This window comes from Coenobita brevimanus, chromosome 99, assembly GCF_032717465.1.
Source record: "Coenobita brevimanus isolate Jiangsu-jjx chromosome 99, ASM3271746v2, whole genome shotgun sequence".
NCBI lineage: Eukaryota > Metazoa > Arthropoda > Malacostraca > Decapoda > Coenobitidae > Coenobita > Coenobita brevimanus.
The window spans coordinates 17432393-17458905 of NC_137052.1; the positions used below are offsets into that span (position 1 = coordinate 17432393).

The 26513-nt window shown below is 43.8% G+C and overlaps 1 protein-coding gene across 1 annotated transcript in view; it reads right to left on the reverse strand.

The window, feature by feature from the left end:
• Window positions 1–26513, reverse strand: part of LOC145414384 (uncharacterized) — a 175556-nt gene that overhangs the window by 16231 nt on the left and 132812 nt on the right. The window contains exons 17-19 of the mRNA XM_080283922.1: window positions 19922–20067; window positions 17229–17319; window positions 5090–5251 (exon numbers count right to left, since the gene is read on the reverse strand). Coding sequence (XP_080140048.1) covers window positions 5090–5251; window positions 17229–17319; window positions 19922–20067 — 399 coding nt within the window. The remainder of the gene's footprint in view (window positions 1–5089; window positions 5252–17228; window positions 17320–19921; window positions 20068–26513) is intronic.

Here is a 26513-nt window from a genome sequence, read left to right on the forward strand (position 1 = left end):
AGATGTAATATACGTATAGACATAAGTAATTATGTGCACACAAGGGCAGAACACATACGCGAATTTACCACATACGCAAAGGGTCTGGGAACCTAACCCTCGCGTGAATTAAGGGCTTACCTTTGTGTGTGTATATATATATATATATATATATATATATATATATATATATATATATATATATATGACCACAAAAAGTCACGTCGTGGTGAGATAAAATGGCCAGAAAATGAACAGCTGGTGGCACGAGCAACCCACCATCCGCAGTGGCTGGGGTAAGGAATGGGGCATTATTTACATTCACTGCAGCCTCCCTGTTCAGTCCCTTAACCCTAAGGGCACACTTAATGACCTCGTCCCATGTCTTTCTCGGTCTACCCCTCTTAACCGTTACCACCCCCAATATTAACACTTCTCACTTTCCTCACCCAATTATCATCCCCCATCCTCTCCACATGTCCAAACCACCTCAATCTACCTCTCCTCATCACAACACCAATACACTCCAGTCCCATCCTACCTCTCAACTCTTCCATTGTAAACCCAGCCCCTCCAGGCCTTTGACGCAGGGATGCACTGCACATCCACCTAATCATTGTCATTTCTGTACGTCTGAGCCGGCGAATATCTTCCTCCTTCACTGCCCAGGTCTCATTGCCATACAACATGACACTCCTAACACATGCTGCATACAAAGACCCCTTAGCACGTAGGGAGAGCCCTCTCAATGTCAGGAGAGGCAAGAGCTCCCTGAACTTCTTCCAACCACTTCTCACCCTAGCCACAGAGCTAGCTCCAGCCCCACCTCCAGCACACAACATGTCTCCCAAATAACAAAACTCTTCCACACACTCAAGAGATTCACCAGCAAGTTCAATCCTTTCACGCCTGACAATCTCCACCTGCTCACCCGGCATGCTGTACACATAAAATCAGCATTATCTCGCAGTCTACCTCTGATACCACTACATCTCTTACGCACCCATTTATCACAAACACCGCACAAGATGGAATTACTTCCCACGCCCTTGAGGCAAACTGCACATGGCCACTCTCCCTCGTCTTTGACAGTACCGCCACCAACCCTAGATATCATCACTTTTGTTTTATCTGCATTTACCCTTAAACCCTTTTGCCCCATACCATCTCTCCACTTCCTAAGCCTTTCCTCCGCCTCCCTTTCATTCTCTGCAATCAACACCAAATCATCAGCATACAACAACTCCCACGGGAGTCCGTTTCTAAAGTCACGTGAAAGGGCTTCAAGTACCATGATAAACAACATGGGACTCAAGACTGACCCCTGATGCACACCAACATTCACGGAAAACTCATCACTCAAATCTCCATTCACTCTCACCTGGGTGTAAGCACCCACATACATGGCCATAACCACCCTAACCAGCCACTCCTCCAAGCCAAGCCTTCTACTTCACCAACTCTCTAGGGACTCTGTCAAAGGCCTTTTCCAAATCAACAAAAACAAAATAAAAATCCCTTCTCCTACCAATATATTTTTCATGAAGCTGTCGAACAATGAATATGTCATCAGTGGTCCCCCTACCTGGCATAAACCCAAAATGCATCTCATCAATATTTACTCTTTCTCAAACCATACCTTCTAAAACTCTCTCCATTACCTTCATTATCTGATCTAAAAGCTTTATACCTCTATAATTTCCTCTTTCCAGGGCATCACCCTTCCCTTTATACACATTTACAATTACACTCTTCAGCCAATCATCTGGGACAACATACTCATAAATAATCCTATTTATCAGGTCAGTGACTAAACTCACCCCTATATCGCCTGAGGCCTTCAACATTTCGGCAGTCAACCCAGACACATCTGCTGCCTTCCCCACCCTCATCCAGCCTATTGCCTCACTCACTGTAGCAGTATCAATCAAAGGCCAAGGGCCAGACACTGGATCTGCTGGCTCCAAACCTTCCCTGTCCCAGTCAAACTCCTCATTCAACAACCGGTTATAATGTTCTCTCCATGCATCTTTAATATCCTCACTGTTCACCACTACCCTTCCTTCATCATTCTTCACACACTGCTCACCTATGATATCCCGATTATCCTCTTTACCTGACCTGCCACCCTAAATATATTTTTCCTTTCCCCATGATTTAGGTTATCAAGCAATTGTCTCTGTGACTCAGACTTTGCCCTGTATACCTCTCTTCTAGCCCTACGCTTAGCAGCCAAATATTCCTCTTTGCAACCACCCTTCTTCCATTCCCGGAAAAGACTTCTTTTCTCCTTAATTGCAGCTTCTACACCCTCATCCCACCACCAAGTTACTTTATGTCTTGGTGGTCCTCTTGTCCAGCAGCATGTTACATCAGTAACTCTCAAGAAATTGTTCTTGAGGGCTCTGTACTGTTCATTAACGCCTCTGTCTACTGCTCCCTGTTCAGCCACCACTCTCCTCAACTCGCTATACAAGGCATCCCTTACTACTTGGTTTTTCAGCTTCCATATTTTCCTCCTAGGTACATAAATCCTCTTTTTCATCACTTGTTCTTTAAGCACCATATCACAAATCAATAGTTTGTGCTGCTGCACACACTCCTCACTTCCAATAACTTTAACATCCCTCACTAACCTCCTATCGGCCCTCCTAACCAGAAAATAATCTATCTGACTGCTATTTCCCCCAGACTCATACATAATTAACCTACTGTCTCTTTTCCTAAAATATGTGTTGCACACAATCATGTCCGTTGCCTCCCCAAACTCGAGTATCCTTTCCCCTTCTGCATTCCTTAGACCATACGTACATCCCCCATGCACTCCTTCGTAACCTTGTGCTGCTTCACCTACATGACCATTTAAGTCCCCTCCTAAAATCACCATCTCATCATCCTGCATACCACCCACTACACGTATTAAATCATCCCAAAATCTATCTTTCTCTGCTTCATCCAATCCTGCCTGTGGAGCATATGCCGATATAATCGCAGCTATCTTTCTTCCCAACAGAATTTTCACTACCAATATCCTATCGCTTACTCTCAAAACGTTCATAACATATTCCACCCATTTCTCCGCAACCATCACACCAACTCCTCCATATCCGTCTGTCCCCCCCTGCCAAAACAACGTATAGCAACAGTCCTTCCCAACAATCTTTCTGGCTGATCCACCCCTGTACAGGTCTTCCTGCAAACATGCCACATCCACCCACCTCCTACTGAATGCCTCAACGACTTCCCCTGCTCTTCCCCTCAAACTTCCCACATTCCATGAACCCACTCTCATCCCCATGGGTGATTTACTGTCCTCAGGCTTGCTTTGAAACTTTTGTTTTGTCATCTTCAGTCTTAATAAAGGGGGGACAGACACAGCACAGGTCCCACTCACTGCACAGTCCTAGGTCCAGGCAATGGATCTGGGACCCGTAGCCCACCAGCTTACCACTGGCTGTGGTAGTGGCCTCGGGGCACCCTGCCAGGACAGCTGCAGGGACACCCTCCAAGTGCGTCTTGGCACTGCAACTATCCCGCCATTATACACCCACTGATAGGGCAGCCTCCTGGGGCACTACTCCCAGGTTCGGGCCCCTCTCTATTGGGCGGAAGCGGCAGCCTGGAAACCGCAATGCCCTGTACCCTCTAGCACAGGCCCGAGCCCTATCTCGCCCTGGACCCACAATCTATGCTGGCGGAACCCCCGCCACGCCTCCCCCCAGAAGTCCGCCACTAGGTAGCGGGGGTAAAGTTTTCTGGCCGCATGCCCTTGCTGGCACCAACCCCTGTAACGTAGTGGGATACGTTGTGTGAAATGTAAAGTGCATGTGGTGTAGTGCATAGATAGTTGGAGGAAACGTTTGGGAGAGTATGCTGGTCTACTCTCCATGTTACTGTCACACTGAAAAGGTCAGCAAAGGGGGATGGTTAGATAGCTAGTGAAACAGGAGCTCCAGCTCTCTCTAGCACCAGCATTCCCATTCCCCTCGGGAGTACTACCCTGTTCGGCCCGTGCTACGGCCTCCTCCGGAAACATTTCCCTCAGCACTTGCGATGATCTTTGAGTTGTGTGTGCCATAGCTCCATCTTGCTGAAACCACACACTGAGTTCTTCAAGCTCAAGGTGTTCGAGTTGTGGCCGCTGTTCCATCCGACATGAATTGTCGAGCCATGGCAGCCTTCAGAAATGGCCTCCAAGCGTGTATAGACAATGACGGCCACCATTTGGAGAATGTCATCTTTAAAACATGATGAATAAATACTGTATTGAATGAAGTTTCATGTGTGCAAATAATATTTTGATTATCTTTCACCATTTTTTTTAAAATTACCTTTGAAATGTGGGAGGTTTTTCTGGGTCACCCTGTATACTGTATTATACTGTACCATAATATGGTACCACAAAATTTAAGTCAATACAGTACAGGCAATGTATTAAACCTTTTAAAATAAACCTTGATCAAAAGTCTGCTTATACAGTATATACATTAGGAGGCGGCTGGTTACTTCCATCCCTAGGAGATACTGCCACAGGAATGGTATGGGGCCAGAAGCCGATAGCTATCCCTACACGACACTCCTAGGTGGCGAATTCAACCACATTAAATCACTGAAGTCTAGGCTGAGACTCTTACACATGGAAACTTCTCCAAAATCACAAAACATTGTAGCTTCGGAAGGCAGCTGGCCTAAGAGAAAGAAAACTCTTCAGTCACAACTATGGGTAGGGGTTGGTAATAGTACAGTCATTCAGCCATTTAAAAATTTGCCCAGACTGGATGTTGGTAGCACACAGGTGGTGCTGGGGCTACATGACATCCAGTTTCATTGTTACTTGCCATCAATACATACAGTACATAAAAATAATGCCACACCTCTTCTTAAGGAAACCATCACTCAGAGGTCAATTCTTGTGAGGCCCATCTGGTTGGAAAGCCTTAACCCACCAGACCTCCTGGCATCATCTGGCTATATGATTATCACCCAGCATAGTAAATGGTTTCTTGGGTTAGTATTAACCATTTGGTTTGCCTCTCAGTGCAGAGTCACCTGAGGGTAGCATTACATCAGGTGAGTGGATGACCGGAAATAAAATGACAAGTGTTCTTACCCATGTTCCATTGGATAGCTTCTGTCCCGTGGCTGTGTTGAACTTGACCATCTCTGAGGTGTAGAATCCCAAGCCCATGATGAATGCCCCTTCCACCTGACCCACATCCACGTATGGGTTCAAACTCCGCCCACAGTCCTCCACAAGGTCCAAGCGGTGAAACTGAAGGAATTAAAACTACTCTTGATGAAGATGTACAGTTGAGGACAAACTTTTACATAACACTGCGCCTCTTACTTAACACTGCACCTCTTCTACTCAAGATTGGAAGAAATAATAATTACTGTTGACTGAAATGTACAACTGAGAACTAAAGTTTACCTATTATCTCTTCTATTTCTCACTTCCTTTTCCTGTCTAATACATTAGTCCTACATAATGAGAGGCTTGGTATGTTTCCCTGTCCACAGATGATGCTCTCTGATAGGTCAGAAGAAAGTGACAGACAAACCCTAAGTATGAAGCTGATACAGTACTGTACAATAATATATGAATGTTTATCCCTGACTGTAGGTAAGTCCCCTCCATATGTCACTTATGTACTGCATTTTTTCTGTTGCTAAGTCCTCAGTATATTAAATGACAAGTACAAAAGGACTAGACACAGGAGCTTCCAGGTTTTTCATCTCTTTAACCTGTCATTCAAAAATTGTTAGCGAGTGACTGACGGACAGCATAGTCCCTATTCAGTAAACCCTCAAAGATCCGGACCATTGCTTGGCAAATTTTCAATTTAAAACAGGCTACAAGATACACAATTTATTAATTAAAATTTGCAAAAAAAATATTTGTACACATTATTATACTATCCTATTAATTTTATACTGCACTGGCAAGGTGAATATAAAAACTAACTGTTTGTTTTTATTTTGCATTAAGTTATACCTAAACCACCATAAGTTTTCTTTCATATGAGCAAATTTATAAAATTTCTGGAAGATCCGGACAGGGTTATAGCCCCAATTAGTCCGGATCTTTGAGGGTTTACTGTATATGCTTATGCATTTAAAAATGTCAATTACATTTACATTATCACCTATGAAGCCAAGCTGCCAGTTTCCCCTAATTTATAGTGCCATCTGTATGGAAAAAGCTGGAAATATACATATATATATATATATATATATATATATATATATCTATTGCCAGATGCCTCAAGCCCGTTCGGGGTGGCCACAAACAAATCGCCTCCACGTCGCCCTGTCCCCTGCCATTTCACTGACCCGCTCCCAACTCACACACCCCTCTTTCATATACCTCTCCACCCCATCCCTCCATCTCATCCCCGGCCTCCCCCTCCCTCTTCCCCCCCTCCACTTCACTCATATACACTCTCTTCGTCAGTCTCTCACCCTCCATCCTCTCCACATGGCCAAACCACCTCAGTGTATTCCTCCTGACGCTTCCTATCACATCCACATCCACACCACAACGCTCCTTTATATCCTCATTTGTCAGCCTGGCTCTCCATGTGACTCCACAGGCTCCTCTTAAATAACTCATTTCCACTGCTCTCACTCTTGACTTGTGTCCTTCCAGCAACATCCGAGTTTCACTTCAATACGTTAGAGTTGGTATCACAATACTGTAATGTAGTAACTTTTTCACTTCCATGCTCACTTCCCTGCTTCTTATCACTGCTTTCAAGGAACCAGCAACCTTTCTTCCCTTCTGTACCCATTCAAGCACTTCACCCTCCAAACCTCCATCCTCACTCATCACACTACCCAAGTACTTAAACGTACTCACATTTCCAGTGGAAATGAGTTATTTAAGAGGAGCCTGTGGAGTCACATGGAGAGACAGGCTGACGAATGAGAATATAAAGAAGCGTTGTGGTGTGGATGTGCATGTGATAGGAAGCGTTATGAGGAACACACTGAGGTGGTTTGGCCATGTGGAGAGGATGGAGGGTGAAAGACTGACGAAGAGAGTGTATTTGAGTGAGGTGCAGGGGGGGAAGAGGGAGGGGGAGGCTGAGGATGAGATGGAGGGATGGGGTGGAGAGGTATATGAGAGAGGGGGGTGTGAGTTCCAAGCAGGGCAGTGAAATGGCGGGGGACAGGGAGACTTGGAGGCGATTTGTTTGTGGCCACCCCAAACGGTATTGAGGCGTTTGGCAATAGATAGACAGATAGAGACATTTTCCAATTCCTCACCATCCAACCTCACTGTACATTCACTGACTTCATCTCTCTCAAAGACCATCATTTTACTCTTCCCTACATTCAGCTTTAGATTCTGTTTCTTACACACTCTCCCAAACTCATCCACCAAGCCTTGCAGCTCCCCTTCGTCTTCACTCAACAACATAGTATCATCTGCAAACAACAGTACAGGGAGTTTCCAAACACTACCCTCTCTCACCAGGGCCACTCCAACATCCACTACCCTACCTTGTACCTCTTTTATTACCCCATCCATGTACAGATTGAACAACCATGGAGACATGACACATACCTGTTTCAACCCAACCTTTAAAGAGAAAAATTCACTCAGTTCACCATCCACATGCACTGCAGCCTTAGCACCATCATAAATACTCTTCACAGCATTTAACAACTTCCCATCTACTCCATATATTCTTAATAATTTCCACAATCATTGTCTATCCACCCTGTCATATGCTTTCTCTAAATCCATGGATGCCCCATACAACTTCTTTCCCTTCTTTAGAAACTTTCCCACTAAAGATCTAAGAATGAATATCTGATCTACACAACCTCTTCCCTTCCTAAAGCCTCCTTGTTCTTCTCCAACTAATTCCTCTGTTCTTTCTCTAACTCTGTCAATAAGTATCCTACCATACACTTTTCCCATTATACTAAGAAGACAGATGCCCCTATGATCACCACACACTTCTTTTTCCCTTTTTCCTTTGTACAAGGGAATAAATATACCTGACTTCTAATACTTCGGGACTCTACCTTCCTCCCAGGCCAATCTGCACATTTTCCACATCCATTCTACTGCTATCTCTCCCCCATGCTTCAGCATTTCACCACACACTCTATCAATTCCTGGGGCTTTCCCCAATATAACTTTCTTCATTGCTTCCACAGCTTCTATCCTACTGTTTTCTTCCTGTCTTCTTACCTCCCTCCTCCTCCCAGCCAAATATTTCCCAGCCACTTATACTCGCACTACTTCCATCCTCTATGTTCAACAATTCCTTAAAGTGTTCTCTCCATCTGCTCACTTTTTCTCCCTTCTCCACTAGTAATCTACCATTTTTATCTTTCACTCCCCTGCTAACTTCACTTCCACCCTGTCTTATTCATTTCACCTCTTTCCAGAACATTTTCTTACAGTCCCTCCACTTTACACTCTAGTTCCTTCCAAATTCCTCATCCACTCTCTTCTCACTCTCTCTTACTAATCTTTTCACTTCTCTCTTTCTTTCTACATATCACTCTCTCTTCTGCCTCTCAACTTCTTCCACGCCCCTATTTCTCATCCATTCATTGTATGCTTTCTTCATTTGTGCCACAGCTTGTCTCACCTCCACATTCTACCACGCTGTTCCTTGCACACCCCTCCTCTTCTCTTCATCCCACACAATACATCACATGCTACACATATTTCTTCTGTAAATATCCTGCACACACCTTCCACGTCCTCCATCTGCTCCAATTCATATTTGCCCAATCGTTCCTCCACTTCTCTCTTATACTCTGCCTTTTTCTCATCCTCTTGTAACCTTTCCACTCTCCTTACAAATACTCCTTCTTCCCGTCCCTACCTTCTTCTATTTCTCCATCCTAATTGGACCTTGATTCTGGCCACCACCAAGTAGTGGTCAGAAAGTCCACTCCCCCAACTTCTATAAGCTCTTGCATCCATTACACATTTTCGCATCCTTTCATCCACACACACATAATCAATCATTGCCTTCCTTTCATTCAGTTCACAACCCACCTTTCTCATCACTCACCATGTATACCTGTGGATCATCTTGTGCCTGAAGAGGGTATTGGCTATCACCAACCCCCTCCTAGCACAAATGTCCAATAACGCACTCCCATTCTCATCTATCTCAGCAGGCATACCCCACTCACCAACTATTCCATCCACCTTCACATTCCCTATGTTACCATTCATATCACCGATCAAAAACACTCTCTCATTCCTTCCAAACTTTTCCATGCACACTTCCACATTTGTCCAGAACTCTTCTCTCACTCTGCTTGCATGATCTTGCGTACACACACACAATCGCCCACATTTGTATTCCAACTTTCAATCTTACCCACACAATCCTTGACCCAACTGATCCATACTCTCTTATGCTCTTCTTCCATCTTTTACTCACACTTATACATACTCCTTCTTTTGCCCTCTCATTCTCACCTACTCCTGCACATATACCCCATCCATACTCCCATTGTCTCACACTCTCACCTCTTCATTTCATTTCAGTCATTCCGCATACATCAACTTTCGCACCCTCAAGCACCTGGACAATCTCTCTCTCTTTCACCTATCATTCGCTCCCCTTACATTCCGAGTTCCGATAACCATGTCCTTTGTCCGGTCCTTGGTTGTTATCTTTTGGTCAGTCCTTGTCCGAGGCTTATTGTTTGTCTTTTTAGTTAGTTGTTTTCCGGGGACGGGCACTAACCCTCCACCAACCCTATTAGTCGCCTTTTATGACAAGCAGGGATACTGGGGGAGTATTCTTGAAAACCCCCCCTACCCCTAAGTGGTATATATATATATATATATATATATATTATATATATATATATTATTGTGGCATAAGTTTATTGAGTGTGGTATGGAAGGTATATGAAAGAATTATTACAGAGAAAGTAAGAGAGCTATCAGAAGTCCTAGTGAGTGATGAACAGGGTGGCTTTGGGAATGGTAAAGGATGTGTGGATCAAATATTTGTGGTAAGACAGATAGTGGAGAAGGCTTGTGAGAAGGACCATAAGGTGTTTACAGCATTCATGGATCTGGAAAAAGCATAGGACAAAGTGGACAGAGAAGGATCGTGGAAGGTTTTGCGCATGTATGGTGTAGATGGTAAGCTGCTAGGTGCCATCAAGAGTTTTTATAATGGTAGTGAGGCATGTGTAAGGGTAAAGGGGCATCTAAGCGAATGGTTCATGATCGGTAGGGGCATGCGGCAAGGTTGTGTGATGTCCCCATGGTTGCTCAATATATATATGGATGGGGTGATGAGAGAAGTAAAAACACAAGTAATGGAGAGTAGGATGGCATTGGTAATGAATGGTGATGGATGGAACATCCCAAAATTATTGTATGCTGATGATGCGGTACTACAGTACTTGCAAATGCTGGACAAAAATTTGATAGACTAGTGCATAGTTTTGCTTATGCCTGTGAATGTCGTGCCTTGAAAGTAAATGCAGAAAAGAGTAAAGTGATAGTTGTTGAGAGAGAAGGCAAATCCCAGTGTGATGTTACACTGAATGGGGAGAGACTGGAATTGGTGAGGGAGTTCAAATACCTGGGTACAGTGAAAGAAAAGAGAGGAAAATGTGCAAAATAAGTGGAATGTAGAGTGACACATGGAAGGAAAGTAGCTTGAGTGCTGCAGCTGCACAAGGCTTACATGAAGGAGTGTTAGTGTCAGCTTTAACATATGGATGAGAGACTATGGAGTGGCATGAAAATAAAAAGTCAAGAGTAAGAGCAGTGGAGCTGGGATTGCTGAGGAATGTAGGTGGAATATAGAGAATGGATAGAATACGAAATAATGTGATTCATGAAAGGTGTGGAGTGAGGGTATCTGTGGATTCTAGAATCGAAGAGAGTGTACTGAGATGGTATGGTCATGTGGAGAGAATGGATAACAACAGAGTGGTGAAAAAGGTATATCTGAGCGAATCTGAAGGAGGAAGGAGGCGAGGTAGGCCAAGGAGAAGGTGGAAGGATATGGTGGATGAGTGTGTGAGAAGGAGAACTATGGAAATCAGTGAGGCTAGGAGACTGACAAGAGAATGAGCTGGATGGATGAATGTTGTAAGAAGTGCATGATCAGGGATCTGGCACCCCTTTTTAACGTCACAGCATCCGGATTGACTCTATCGAATATGGTGAATGACAGAGACAGGATTCTGGGGTCTTGAATGAGGAGTGAATGGATGCATGGCCCATTGGACTCGGTAAATTTAGGCTGTCTGGACATGCTACTCCTCACCCTGCCCTAGGGTTAGAATGGAGGTCCGGATGATGATGATACATACATGTATATATAAATATATATATATATATATATATATACAGTGCTCGTCAGAAGTATTCAGCGTTGTCCGCCAGGCGTGCAATACTTATGGCCCAAAAAGAATCACCCATTCTGGGGGGTAAGAATTGAGCCACAAGTTTGAGCTCCGAGCATGACGTCACGGTAGCCTGGGGCCTTCCGACGCGCTGGTTGGTTCCCGCCTCAGTCGCCCACGGGCTGCCTGAGAGAGGAACTCCGCCGAGTGTCCCTCTCAAATTGCGCCACTTTTTACCGAGTGTCCCGCAGTGTTCTGGCCTTCACAACTTTGTTATGGCACCTACCCGTGAACTATCGAGTGAAATCATATCCCAGATCATTGCTCTAAAGGAGGCAGGCCACCAGACAAAGGAAATTAGTGAATTGGTTGGTGTGGCACGATCGACAGTGCGTCGTTGGTGTGCACGGTTTCGGGAGGAAAACAGTGGTGCAGTTCCCACAAAGAAACCGCGGTCTGGTAGGCCTAGGAAAACTTCCCCAAGGTCTGTTAATGTTTTAAAACGTGCAGTGGAGTTTAATCCTCGTGTGAGTGCAAGGAAAATTAAGGAGAGCAACCCGGAAGTGTTTGGTGAGGTGTCAGTGAGAACAGTGTCTCGTAGGGTGCATGAGCTTGGTTACACAAGTCACAGGCCTGTGAAAAAGCCTCTTCTCACCAAGAGCCAGAGAATTCGTAGGCTTTCCTTTGCTAATAAATATCTAACCTGGGGTGAGGAGCAATGGTTGTCAGTGTTGTGGTCTGATGAGGCAACGTTTAGTGTTACCTGTAACAGAGGAGCACGTGTGTATCGACGCAAAGGTAGTGACCCACTTGACCCACGGTATGTAGAAAGCACAGTTAAACATCCTGATTCACTCATGGTATGGGGTTGTTTCTCAGGGAAGGGTTTGGGGAAGCTTGTTGTACTTCCCAAGAACATCAGAGTGAATCAGGATGTTTACCTGGAGCTTCTGTGTGATCATTTACCAGACTCCTTCGAGCTAACAGGTGCACGAGTGTTTCAGCAGGACGGTGCACCTGCTCACAAGGCCAAATCGGTCACCAATTGGCTTCGTGACTGCGAGGTATCATTCATGACAGACTGGCCAGGAAATAGCCCAGACCTCAACCCCATTGAAAACCTCTGGTACCTCGTAAAGAAGAGTCTCCAAGGGAAAGACGTGAGCTCTCTGCCTAAGTTGGAAGCCGCCATTCGTGACTCCTGGGACAAAATACCCCTCCAGCACCTCAGGAGCCTCGCCCTTTCACTTCCAAGACGTCTCAGGTCCGTGAAGAAACGTAAAGGCTACCCTACGAAGCACTAAAGGTAAATAAAATGCATTATTTATATGTTTTTTCAATGTTGAAAGGTTTGTTTCTCAGGAGGGACGCAGGGCGCTCTATACTTCTGACGAGCACTGTATAACACACACACTACCATATATGCCAGTGCATAACACCGGCCTGTGTATAAGACTACTCTCAATATTTCCATACAAAATGTGGATTTAGAGGTATACTCTGTGCATAAGACAAGCCCCAACTCTTTAGACACTGGGAGTTTGCTGCCCCAGGAACCCCAGTCCTTTATCATTCTTCCCACTGATCAGTGAAGTGATACTACTAAGACGTTCCTAAACAACACAGCCTATGGTTAGGTTTTACCTTAAACAAGCTTCTTCTAAGGGTTTTACAGGCTATCTAGGCTGCATGTGCCACCTCCGTTATCAAAATGGGTTATAATTTAATTTTCGAGTGTAAACTCAAACTGTTAAAAACTTAAAAGCATGTTACTGTGAATTTTATCAAACAGATTAAAGAAAAATTACATTTTATTAGTCATCACATCAATTATCAGTGATTATGAACCTTCAAAATCATTCTTATCCACATCATTATCATCAGCACTTCATAAACTTCATCCAGAGCTAAAGTTTGCATTTCTTTGTCAGTAAAATAAATCTCTGAATTCAAAGGCGTAGCTTTGGCATCGGCTTCCTCTTCCTCTTCCGCCCACAAAATGTAATCTTTTGTGATCCACTGCACTGGATATTCCACATTTCTCGAAAGAATTGATGACTGTTTCCACAGAAATATCATTCCATGCCTTGATAATAAAATCACAGTTCATCCAGACCTGAAGCACGCATATTCCGACCACTTGCATAAGGCTTTTTACCACTGATCATTCACTCGTTTCATTGTTCACGGATGCGGTCTTGAATGGTTTATTCAGATAGTCATCAAGTGGTTGTAGGACTGAAGTTAATCCACCAGGAATAACAGCAATGTCACTGTTGTCTATCACTGTTGGTAATGAGTCCTGCTTCATATCTGGCAATCCTGCACTCGGTGATAATTTGTAAACAACCCAGCCAGTTGCTGCCGAGACACACGATGGTGTTCACGGTGTGGGCTGAGCAGGTTACTCATCTTTCTTATGTGCTCATGGCTGTACCGATGGAGATATTTTTTATGAAAGTTTGCCTACATATAGAAAACAAGTTGTGTCTGATGATGATGGTAATTTCAACAGTTTTTGACTGTATAAATTATGTACTATATTTAAGGCAACAAGGGTCAAGGTGAGTGTTTGGCAATGTTCCCTATCACACCTATGGATCCCATCACCACAGAATGTAGAGGTTAAGATTTTATACCTGGTGTTTAGGACGACCCCCTTAACTTTGGGGATTTTTTAATGAGGTTCAGAAGTTGCCTTATACACCGGCAAATACGGTATATGAGATGTCTAGGACCAGAAGGTTGTAAGTGATGTTTTATAACAAAGGCCTAAAGTTTAACTGTCACGTGAAAATTAATAAAAACAAACTTTTTTTTTTTTCTTATTTTCAAGCCAAAAACATGTAGATTTTTTTGTATGCAATACAAGTAGCTGTGCACATTCACAGATGATTAAAATATGCATAAATGCAGAATATGTGAAAACTGGAAGGTACTGTTTTTCTGGGCGAGTATATTCAAGCATTTAAAACACTGTTACTCCATAACTAATAAAGCTATCACATTGGGAATTGTTTAATTCTGAAGAGGAATACCTAGAAAATGTTTGTGTATGCCTACCACCAAGCCTGGGGGGCACACATGCACATAAATGCATAAAACATCAGTAACATGTTATGAAATACCACAAAAAAAAGATAAGAAAATAATAAAAACAACATTCCCAGTGGAAAGGCTGGTATCTTGTTTTCCAGAACCATGAAGCTTTTTAGCACTTACTTTCTTCCAAGTGCCCTTATTTACTGGCCTTTTCCTTGGCCTTGAAGGCCCAGGTTGATCCGACACCACTTTTTGCTCATCGTTAGTATCACTCTTGATTATCTAGTAATAACAAAACCACTGTAAATATCCAGAAAAAATAGATGTACTATCGCTGTTGCTGTTTACAAGATAAGGAATGCAGGGAATGAATGTTTACATGTGGGATTGTGGGTAGAAGTCTAGCACAGAGAAGGAAGGAATGCACTGATTGGCTCACAACTTTCATAACCGTGCACTTATTGGCTGGAGCTACCTACGCAGTGGTAGAGACGGGCCAGGACTGGTGGACACACCAGCGAGACAACATGGCTGTCCACAGTGTGGAATTGGCTGATGTGTTATTTAATGGGACAAAGTACACTTACGGCCATCTGGTCCTACGACGTGAGCCACCAGCCATTTATGCTACTCTTAGGAACCAAAGTTATTACTCTTTGACAGCATTTTGACCATACTTGCAAGACCAGAAGGGCTTAAATACATCCACCACAGGACAGAGGATAGTCTGGGGAACAGAATGCAATACTTAACTCCATTTTCAGCGAGGCGGCGCTTACAGCCTTCTGGTCCTACAAGCCCCGTATTTATATATACGATACCCTTAGATGCGATACCCTGGCTTAACGATGGGGGTAGAAATACCACCATACCCCACCTTACGATGGCCAAACCCCCGTTGAACGATGGGTTTTTATTTTTTTTTACTGATTTAGATGGTATTTTAGACTAAAATTTTGTGTTTAGGTTGATTTATAAACTGTTTTTAGACTTAGATTAATGTGTTTTAGCCATAGGTGGGGTGAACATTGTCATTTTGGGGTACAGTTTACTAAGCTCGATTTTTTCCAGACTTATATTTGATGATTTGCAGATTTTATTTGTTGGTTTTAGTGAGTTATTTACAGGAGTTAGGCTTAGTGGAAATGAGTTATTTAAGAAGAGCCTGTGGAGTCACATGGAGACACGCTGACAAATGAGGATATAAAGGAGCATTGAGGTGTGGATGTGGACGTGATAAGAAGCGTTAAGAGGAACATACTGAGGTGGTTTGGCCATGTGGAGAGGATGGAGGGTGAAAGACTGATGAGGAGAGTGTATGTAAGCGAGGTGGAGGGGAAGAGAGGGAGGGGGAGGCCGAGGATGAGATGGAGGGATGGAGTGGAGAGGTGTATGAGAGAGGGGGGGGGTGTGAGTTGAGAGCAGGGCAGCGAAATGGCGGGGGACGGGGCGACGTGGAGGCGATTTGTTTGCGTCCACCCCATACAGGATTAAGGCGTCTGGCAATAGGCTTGGGTTAGCTTCCTTGACAGCTGTTAGGCCATTTAGATTGGCTTTAAACTTGTTTTTGGGCTCATTTGCGTGGGTTTTGGGTTTGGTTTGGAGGGAAACCCAAGGCTGGTAAATGCTCCACATTACACGTTAAAAGTACCCCGAATTACGATACTCCGCCTAACGATGGGGTTTTACCTAACCAATTACATCGTTAAACTGGGGTATACCTGTATATACACATATATAGTACATATAAACATCCCTGCCTTTGCTTGTACTGTATTGCACATGAGCAACATAAGATAACAAAGCTTATACGCTTACTTGGTAACAGATCTAAAAAGTTATTCATATGTAATGGCAATATACAACCAGTCTTCATCTGAAGTTGTTTCATTATTAATCTTTCTCTTAATGCAGCTCATAATATATAATAATAGTATTCTGAAGTAATTTTTTTTTGTCCAAAGGGTGGTTGGGGTTTATTGCTCATGCAATGCCACTCAGGGATGAGCAAGGCTGGTCACTCTCATCTTAAATGTCAGGACCAACTTGCCTAGCCCCAGGCTCCTACGCCCCTCCTGGGACAACACAGGATCAGATGATGATGATGACAAATTTTTTTAACCCTTCAATAATAAACCTGAAGTATGTCTCACATAAAGCTTGTTTTGCTTTAAATGACATTTGCCTGCACACATCATTTACTTCAACTCCTTCAATCACATATCTTTTTCATATAATTATTCAAGACACAGTGATCCAAATGACCTCGTCCCATGTCTTTCTCGGTCTACCACTCATAACCCCACCCTCACCCAATTATCATCCCCCATCCTCTCCACATGTCCAAACCACCTCAATCTACCTCTCCTCATCACAATACCAATACACTCCAGTCTCATCCTACCTCTCAACTCTTCCATTGTAAACCCAGCCCCTCCAGGCCTTGGACACAGGGACGCACTGCACATCCACCTAATCACTGTCATTTCTGTACGTCTGAGCCAGCGAATATCTTCCTCCTTCACTGCCCAGGTCTCACTACCATACAGCATTACACTCCTAACACATGCTGCATACAAAGACCCCTTAGCACGTAGGGAGAGCCCTCTCAATGTCAGGAGAGGCAAGAGCTCCCTGAACTTCTTCCAACCACTTCTCACCCTAGCCACCTATGCACTTTAGAAGGGTTTGTTTGAACTTCAGTGATCAGATATAATCTTTGTTAAACCATTCAGTACCATGGCACTTTTAAATTGAAAAGAAATGTCTGAAAATAGCAAGAAAAAAAATGAAGTGAATAGACTATATGGGGGCTAGCTATACAACAGGGAGTACAGATGTTATATTACCAGGTACTGTCCAGTAAGTATGTCCACCTCCACTTCCAAGCAGCAGGCAGCCCAAATGTTGTAGCTGGCAGGGTGCTCCTTCCCAGCCGTCCTGCAAGGCATCTTAGTGTTGTATTCTAGGAAGCAAAGGAGGTTTCATGGCACTTATAACTCAGCAATTTAGTTTCCAGTTTACATCTTAACATTTTCTTGGATGGTATTCATATCAGTTAAACCCTTTTACTCTGATGACTTACCATACATTTTCTTGGATGGTATTTATATCACTTAAACCCTTTTACTCTGATGACTTACTAGTACATTTCTGTTTATTCTTGCTACCTCCAGATGATTTTGTTCAGTTTAGAAGAAGGCTGTCGATATAAAGGGTTAATAATGGCAATATTTAACTCCTCCTGTTCCAAAGGCTGTCCAAATATAAATGAAATCACCTGGAGATGGCAAGAATTAAGTATATTGAATAATACATCACTACACTGGCAGGGTTAGTATCAGTATACAATACTGTAGTTTGTAGCAGTAACATAAACAAGGATAATAAAGTGTTGTTGATGCTTAACCCTGGTCCGTCTGGCCAAACAAACCAATCAGTCACAAGTAAGCAAATGCTTCTGTGGGGCTGTCCTGCAAGTACACTCAACCCCCTGCTATCACGCCTAATTGGTCACAGCAAATGCGCGTGATAGCTGAATATGCGATAGCTGAACTGAACAATGAAAGGGAAAATTTCTAATTGTTTTTTCGGTGGCCCATTTTTCTAACTTTTAACCACTTTATTCCTGCAATTTCCTACCAATCTCTCCTCCAACATGAAATAAAGCATTATTATATTAATAATAACAGTATAATGAATAAATGAAAAACATAAAAGGCCATCAAACTTTTATAAGGATTAAGGCTTGGGTGGTTTGATGGGTTCCAAGGCTTGGGAGTGGCTTAATTGCTGCCAGATCTCTTTAGCTGTCTCCATGATTTCTTAGTGTCCACAGCTAAAGGGGGTATCACATGATACATCATATTAGGAACGGCCGAGGAAGATTTAAGTGGAACAAAACTTGCACTCTATCACACACGTTTCTCATAATGTTGCCAGAGCCCTGTCTCAGTCGTAAACACTTGATTACTTTATTGACATCACAATTTTCTTGGCATAGGAAATATTAACTCTTTATGAGGGTTTCAAAACGATTGATATTTATTCTAAAATACAGTATTAATAAGTATTCAGTGTTAGGCTAAATTTCAATGCTGTAGTATGATATATTCTTTCAAGTCGAATGCGTTTTGTTCACACTGTTTTGCCCATCGCATCCTCGGCAGGAATCTGTTCAGATGCATGCCAAATGTCCGTGGTATCGTCGGCAATTTTACCACGTTACCGTTCCAATTAACCATCGTATCCTCAGCAAACCTCGTATGAAGTGCCGTGTGAATAAGTTTCGCTTAGCCTGTCTTCAAACTCGACGCGTGATAGCGGTCTTAGGGTGCGTGATAGCATGTATGGTTGTGCATTTGGTGTGTGCGTGATAGCATATAAACGTGACAGCTGAACGCGCGATAGCAGGGGGTTGAGTGTACAGTACAGTATAATACATACACTGTGCACGGATCCACCGCCTCTTTAAAGTAGACAGCACCCCATCAGCAATGAACCAGAGCCCTTCTTACGATGAACAGCAGGGAAATATGAGGTGTGGCTCCTGGGTGGATGCCACAGCTGCTCCACCCAGATGGCATGGTATCATCAAGTTCAGAGTCCTTATTAGTGCCTGATAATGAGGCGTCATGTGAGGGAAAAAAAGGCTAAGGAAGAGGTGTTAGGAAATCTCTGAAGTAACTAGAAATTCAGACCTTAGAAAGAAAAATTCCATGCATATATCTACATTCATCATCACCATCATCTTCCTGACCCACCATTTTTTTTTCCCAATTAAGGATGGGATGGAGTAAAATCTTGAAAACAAGGAAAAAAAAAAGTACAAAAGCGGAAGAACTATGAACAGTATGCCCAGCCAAATGTTCAATGTAACAACTCACACACCATTCATAATCTGGTTTTGTCTCACAGACCTTTATCTGCACATTTTGTAAGCATATTCTTTATACATGCAATGAACACTGTCACACCTACCTGACAATTCAATTACAGTATAATGCAATTAAAAAATAGGTGACCCTTGTTATGTGCTACACCATACATAATTCACACAACAAGCTCAATCACCTGTCAATTCCTTAGCCTCAACAGCTTTCACACAGTACAGTGCCTTCCTTTCTCACTGAAAAACCTTATCCATCAATTTTCTTTGTGGTCTGCCATGCCTCTCCTCTCACCTCCAAACTTACTCATATACTACATACCACTTCTATATATGCACAGTGCTGGAGAGGGACACCTTCATGCAGTGGCACTGATATAACCAGGCAGATCCACGGCAAGTAATACAAGCATTCCTCACCTCTCTCCCCATCCTTGAACAGGAAGATTTTGAACTACAGGAAAACAACAACTTCAACTTGCAGTCCATTCTGTTATTTCCATATGAGGCTGGGGCCACACCACCACCAACAACAACAAAAATACTGTGCAGTGAAACTTTGAAACGACTTTCTGAGGTTGTCTTGTAATAATAAATCGGCATAAGTAAAAAACAAATATCTATCAAATTAACTAATATGGAACAATGACTCACCAATATCGTTCACACAGATCAACATCCTCAGCATGACACTTCTTCACAAGCTGAACCCATGTGGGTGGGGGGGCTCCCCCTTCCTCCATCTTGGAACGCACCACATCCATGCGAGCACGCAAAGCTTCACACGCTACCTTGGCACCCTGTTAAGAATAGCGAACACTGTTGTTGCTGCTTTTGTGAACACACTACTATATACATATATATATATATTTTAATAATAATAATAATAATAATTATCTATCTATCTACCGGTATCTATAGCCCGACGCCCTAATCCCACACAGGGTGGCCGCAGACAAAACGCCTCCAAGTCACTCTGCCACCCACCACTTGACTACCCTCCCCCCAACTCACTCCCCCCTCCCTCATATACCTCTCAACTCCATCCCTCCACCTCATCCTCAGTCTACCCCTCCCTCTCCCTCCCTCCACCTCACCTACATACACCCTCTTAGTCGGTCTTTCATTCTCCATTCTCTCCACACGTCCAAACCACCTCAGTGTATTTCTCCTAATCTTCTCAACCAAATCCACATCCACCCCACAATGTTCTTTCACTTCTTCATTTGTCAACCTGTCCCTCCATGCCACTCCACATGCTTCTCTCAAGTAACTCATTTCCACTGCTCTCGCTCTTGACTTGTTCCCCTCTTGCAAGGTCCACGCCTCGCTTCCATACGTCAGGGTAGGGATCACAATACTATCATGCAGTGACTTCTTAACTTCCATACTCACCTCCCTATTTCTCATCATTGCTTTCAGTGAACCAACAACCTTCCTTCCCTGCTATACCCTTTCACACACTTCATCCCCCAAAGTTCCATTCTTACTCATCACACTACCCAAGTACAGTAGAACCTCTTTGGTCCGGACCCCTTTGATCCGGATTTCTGTTAATTCGGACAAAATTTAAGAATAATAAGCTCCAAAAATATGTTGAAAGTAATTCTAAAGTCATTTTCAGTATCGGCACGGAAAGCGATCGTCATTCGCTTGGTCTCGGATCACGCTAGGTCGCAACATGGGCGCCTGTTTAAACACACGCTAGCATTCGTTCCATCAATTAGTTCACCAACTATTTATATTTTTACGCTGTATTTTAAAAGTTAATCCTCCTTACCATGCCCCTTAATGCAAGTGTAGCTTCTGCAATGAATAAAGGTGTTAAAAGGAGAAGTTTGCTTACACAAAAATGGGTCAGAATATTCTGCAGTGTTTAATGATTACTGTAGGTTATTTTTTGTACTTAAATGTGCTTTACTTGTACATCAAACATTAGCTTCTTGCCCATATGGGCGTTATCAGTATGCCAAAGATGACAATGTATTTTCTGCCTACATAAGTTTTATTTTTATTCCAAATATTACAGTTAATTAATTAATTTATTTTTTTGCCTACACGGGCCTTAGTCACTTACTACAATTTAAAATGTAGGCTAGTTTCTTGTCATGGCCTTACCTGTAAGTTATGCAATACAAAACTATCGTACATGATTAGTTTTGTTATTTTAGTATCCTTTCATCTTTTGCAGTTACGTAGAGTTGACATATGCCACATATGTTACTAATCAACAAACATACCATATGTAGATAGATTTTGGTATGAACTGGAGATTACCCCGATGGTCCAGACAATCTGCTAATTCGGACAACCCTTCCCGCCATATAGTCCGAATGAGAGAGGTTCTACTGTACTTGAATGCACTCACATTCTCCGTATCCTCACCATCCAACCTCACTGTACATTCTGTGACTTCATTTCTCTCAAACTCCATAACTTTACTTTTGTTTACATTAACTTCCAGCTTCCTCCTCCTACACACTGTCCCAAATTCATTCACCAAACCTTGCAACTCCCATTCATCTTCACTCAACAATACTGTATCATCAGCAAACAGCAACAACAACAATAATAATAATAATAATAATAATAATAATAATAATAACACTAATAATAATAACCCGCTGAGAGTCATAGGCTTCATTTGGGACATAACAAAGTCAAAAGCGATAGGCCTCAAATGAGCGTGATTTTCAAAGGCATACCAAAACCACGCCATGAGGAGTAGGTGGCTGAAATTTGTATGGGAAGTATGGGCAGGTGGCAACTCGTGATACCACCCACGCACTGTCCAATACACGCTCAGAATAAGTGCATGCGGACACCATGGAGCACGCACATAAATCTTCTTCCCGTGACACTGCCAACCAAGCACCGGCACTAAGAGATCTGCACACACACACACACACACACACACACACACACGAGAGAGAGAGAGGTAAAGGGGGTCTGCACACACACACACACACACGAAAGAGAGAGAGAGAATTACGAGTAAACTATATAATAATTTATGCTTTGTCGGCAGTGCATAAGGTAATTTATCATATTTAGAGAGAGAGAGAGAGAGAGAGACAGAGACAGACAGACAGACAGAGAAAGGGCATTTTTGAGAGAGAGAAAGAGAGAGAGAGAGAGAGAAAGTAAATTGTATAATAATGTATGCTTTGTCGGCAGTCTGTAAGGTAATTTATTGTAGTTTGAGAGAGAGAGAGAGAGAGAGAGAGAGAGAGAGAGAGAGAGAGAGGGGGGGATCAATGATACAGTAATCACTTGATCCTTGCCCAAGGCCATAGTATATATAGGCTGCTGGACAATGCCCTTCCTCATCTTACCCACTGTGGATGGTGGGTTGCTCACGCCACCAGCTGTTCATCATCTGGCCATTTTATCTCACCACCACATGACTTCATGTGGCCATATATATATATATATATACAAGGGACGTTCAAAAAGTTTTGGCAACAGGGTAATAAAAGCAAAATTAATAAAGATATACAATTATTGAAGTTCACATTCCTTCAACATACAATACTCTCCTCTAAGGTTTACACACTTCTGGAGCCGTGACATCCACTTAACAAAGCACTCCGAGTACTCAGAAACAGGTATACTTGTACTCTTCAGTTCTGAATTTATCCTCCAGGCAAGGTCCTGTTCCCTTCGAAAATTGTTTCCAGCAAGTTTTTCTGACAACTTAGGGAATAGCCAAAAGCCACACGGTGCCAGGTCAGGATGGCACCCTGTGAGTTTTGGCTATTCCCTTTGTCAGAAAAACTTCCTGGAATCAATTTTCGAAGGGAACAGGACCTTGCCAGGAGGATAAATTCAGAACTGAAGAGTACACCTGTTTCTGAGTACTCGGAGTGCTTTGTTATGTGGATGACACGGCTCCAGCAGTGTGTAAACCTTAGAGGAGAGTATGTTGAAGGAGTGTAAACTTCTATAAATGTGTATCTCTATTAATTTTACTTTTATTACCCTGTTGCCAAAACTTTTTGAACGCCCCTCGTGTATATACATATATATATATATATACAGTATACAGTAATCCCTCTAATATCCGAATGCCCACTATCCGAACATCCCCACTAACCGAACATAATCGTCCCGGGATCCAATATTCCCAAAATTGTCCGGGGAAAAAAAAAAAAAAAAAAAAAAAAAAAAATTTATAATATATTATTGGGGGGGGGGGGGGGGGCAATTCCCCCCCACCAGTAATTTGAACTTGGCGTGCGGGACAGCTTTGTTGTGCCGCGTCATTCCTCCGACGTCCGCTAGAGCGCCCCTGCATCCTCCCCACTTTCCGCCTGTCTCTCGTCGCAAGTGAACGCTCGTCGTCATGGCTGCCCACGTGCTCGCTTTTGTGGTGGTGCCTTACCTGCTGCAGGCACTCCTGCTGCTCTCATGCCTCCCCTTCGTGTGTGTGATGATGGCCCCGCCGCCTGAGAAGAGGAAGAGAGTGGTGTTGACTCTGGAGAAGAAGCGGGAGATATTGGACAAAGTAGATGCGGGGTGGTCTTCTTCACGCACCCTCCGTGAGTTTAACCTGGCCCGATCTACTCTGTTTGATATTAAGAGATCTCGAGACAAACTCATGCAGTACATGGCTGACTTCTCGTCGAGAAGCAAACGCAACGTGGAGAGGAAGGTGATGTTTACTCCCAAGTCTGCTGCAGTCAACCACTCCACGTTGATTTGGTATTGACAGCAACGTGCTGCTGGTGTGATGGTACGTGGTACGGAGCTGAAGGCTGCTGCTGAGAAGTTCGCCAGGCTTCACGACACCCTAGACTTCAAGGCATCCGAGGGTTGGCTCTTCGCGTTTAAGTTACGGCATGGCCTTACCAACCGTAAGGCTCATGGCGAAGCTTTGGACGCTAACGAGGATGGAGTTGACGAGTTTCGGCACAAGGTGAAGGGCTTGATCGACAGGGAGGGCCTCACTCTCGGTCAAGTCTACAACGCTGACGAAACTGGCTTATTCTATCGTTCTTTGCCAACGAACACTCTAGCCGAGGAGACAGAGAAACGTGTACCTGGCCGCAAGCTTTCCAAGGAACGGATATCTGCTTTGTGTTGTGCCAATGCTAAAGGCATGCACCGGCTTAAGCCCGTTATTGTTGGCTGTGCAAAGCAGCCTCGGTGTCTTCGTGGGGTGACGGATGTCCTTCCTGTCGTCTGGCAACATTCTTTGGTACCATTAGTGCATGGAAGGAAATCCCTGTCAAGACTCTAGAAAATGGATGGTCTCGTCTGCTTCTCGGAACGGATGTGGAGTACGATTTCCTAGGTTTTGACGTGGATGACTTCCATGCACGTCTACGTATGCATGGCAACAATGTTGATGTGGACAACGTGCGTGAGTGGTTGGATGACAACGAGGGTGATCCTGGGTATCAGACCCTGTCTGATATCGAGATCGCGTCTTCGGTTGCAGGTGTCAGTACCCAGCTTGAAGATTCCGACGAGGACGGCGACGATGATGCGGACTCCTCTCAGCATGACACAACTCCAGCCATCCCCAAGCTGAGCGCACTTCGGGAACACCTAGAGTTCGTTCTGGACTACCTGGAACACCCGGACTGCGACAGGGAGATGGGGCCCTTGGGACTTGTGAAGGAAGTGCGTGCTTTCAGGCAGTGCATCATAAATCGTCAGAATCGTCGTTCCTTGCGTCAATCAACCATTGACAGTTTTTTCAGGCCCGTGACCCCCACTGTGCCCAGCCCTAGCTCCACTCCGTTGCCTCCCCAAGACAGGCCCTCATGCTCTGAGCCACAGCCCAGCACATCACCCATGGTGGAGTCACCGCTCGACGTGAGTTTGTGCCTGTCTTCAGAGTCGTCTGCAGTGGGTACGCCATCACCACGACCCAGCGATGCACCCCTAGGTCACCTCCCTGTGCTACTCTCAGACTCTGACAGTGATTATACACCAAGAACTTCTCCACTAGACCACACGGGAATTTACAGTGTTGTGCAGTGAAAAAAAAACAGTGCACTGTGTTAAGGATTTACAGTTGTGAGTGAAAAGACAAACAATTTTTGGACTAAATTTAACGTAAATTAACTTCTGTGTTTTTGGTTAACCCTTTAACCGCGGGTGTCATTCCAGAATGACATTGCAAAAACTGGACCAAACCATGGGTGTCGTTCTCGAATGTTTGTGAATATTTTGAATACCCCGCGTTTTTTCCGTGCGCCAATTGTTTCAAGGGAGAGTAGCTATTAAGTTCTTTCACTCCAGCCGACCTCCACCTCCCTCCTCCCACCCCCCGGGCCCCCACCTCCCACCCCCCGGGCGCCCCACCCCACCCCTGACCAACACGCATCAGTATATGTCCAGCTGTGTGAGTGACAACATCGCTGATGTGGCAGTGAAGTGCGGGCAATTACAGTGCCTTTTACCTGCCTCAGTGAACACAGAGTGGGTGTTTATCGTATGTGCAGTGTTCATATATGTTTATAGTATTATTATCAGAATGAGGTTGGCATTTGGTAATGGTGTGTGAGCGAAAAATAGTGATTACAACACCGCTGATGTGGCAGTGAAGTGCCGGCAATTACAGTGCCTTTTACCTGCCTCAGTAAACACAGAGTGGGTGTTTATCGTACGTGCAGTGTTCATATATGTTTACAGTATTATTATCAGAATGAGGTTGGCATTTGGTAATGGTGTATGAGCGAAAAATAGTGATTACAACACCACTGATGTGGCAGTGAAGTGCGGGTAATTACAGTGCCTTTTACCTGCCTCAGTGAACACAGAGTGGGTGTTTATCGTATGTGCAGTGTTTATATGTGTATATAGTATTGTTATCAGAATGAGGTTGGCATTTGGTAATGGTGTGTGAGCGAAAAATAGTGATTTTAGATCGCTCACTTCTAACGGCACTGCCCATCCAGTGATAGTCAACGAAATCATGAAACCTACATCAGTGGAAAGCCGAAGGTTAGTACTTTCTAATGGTACCTTATTTTTCGCTCTAGATTTATTCTGTGCAGAGTTATAAAGGTTTAAAGTTTGTTTACATTTTGGCTGGAACCCCCGCGGGAGAGGCCAGTCGGGGCAAAACAATGCGGTTAAAGGGTTAAGAAAATGGTTATAAGAGTGGAAAGACTTAAAAGTGCTGAGTGCAACACTTATTAAGTTACAATGGAGCAGAAGTTAGACAAGAGTGTGCACTGTGAAGAGAATGGACTTCTGAGTGCTTCCATGGCCGTGAGCCATCTGAGTGTGC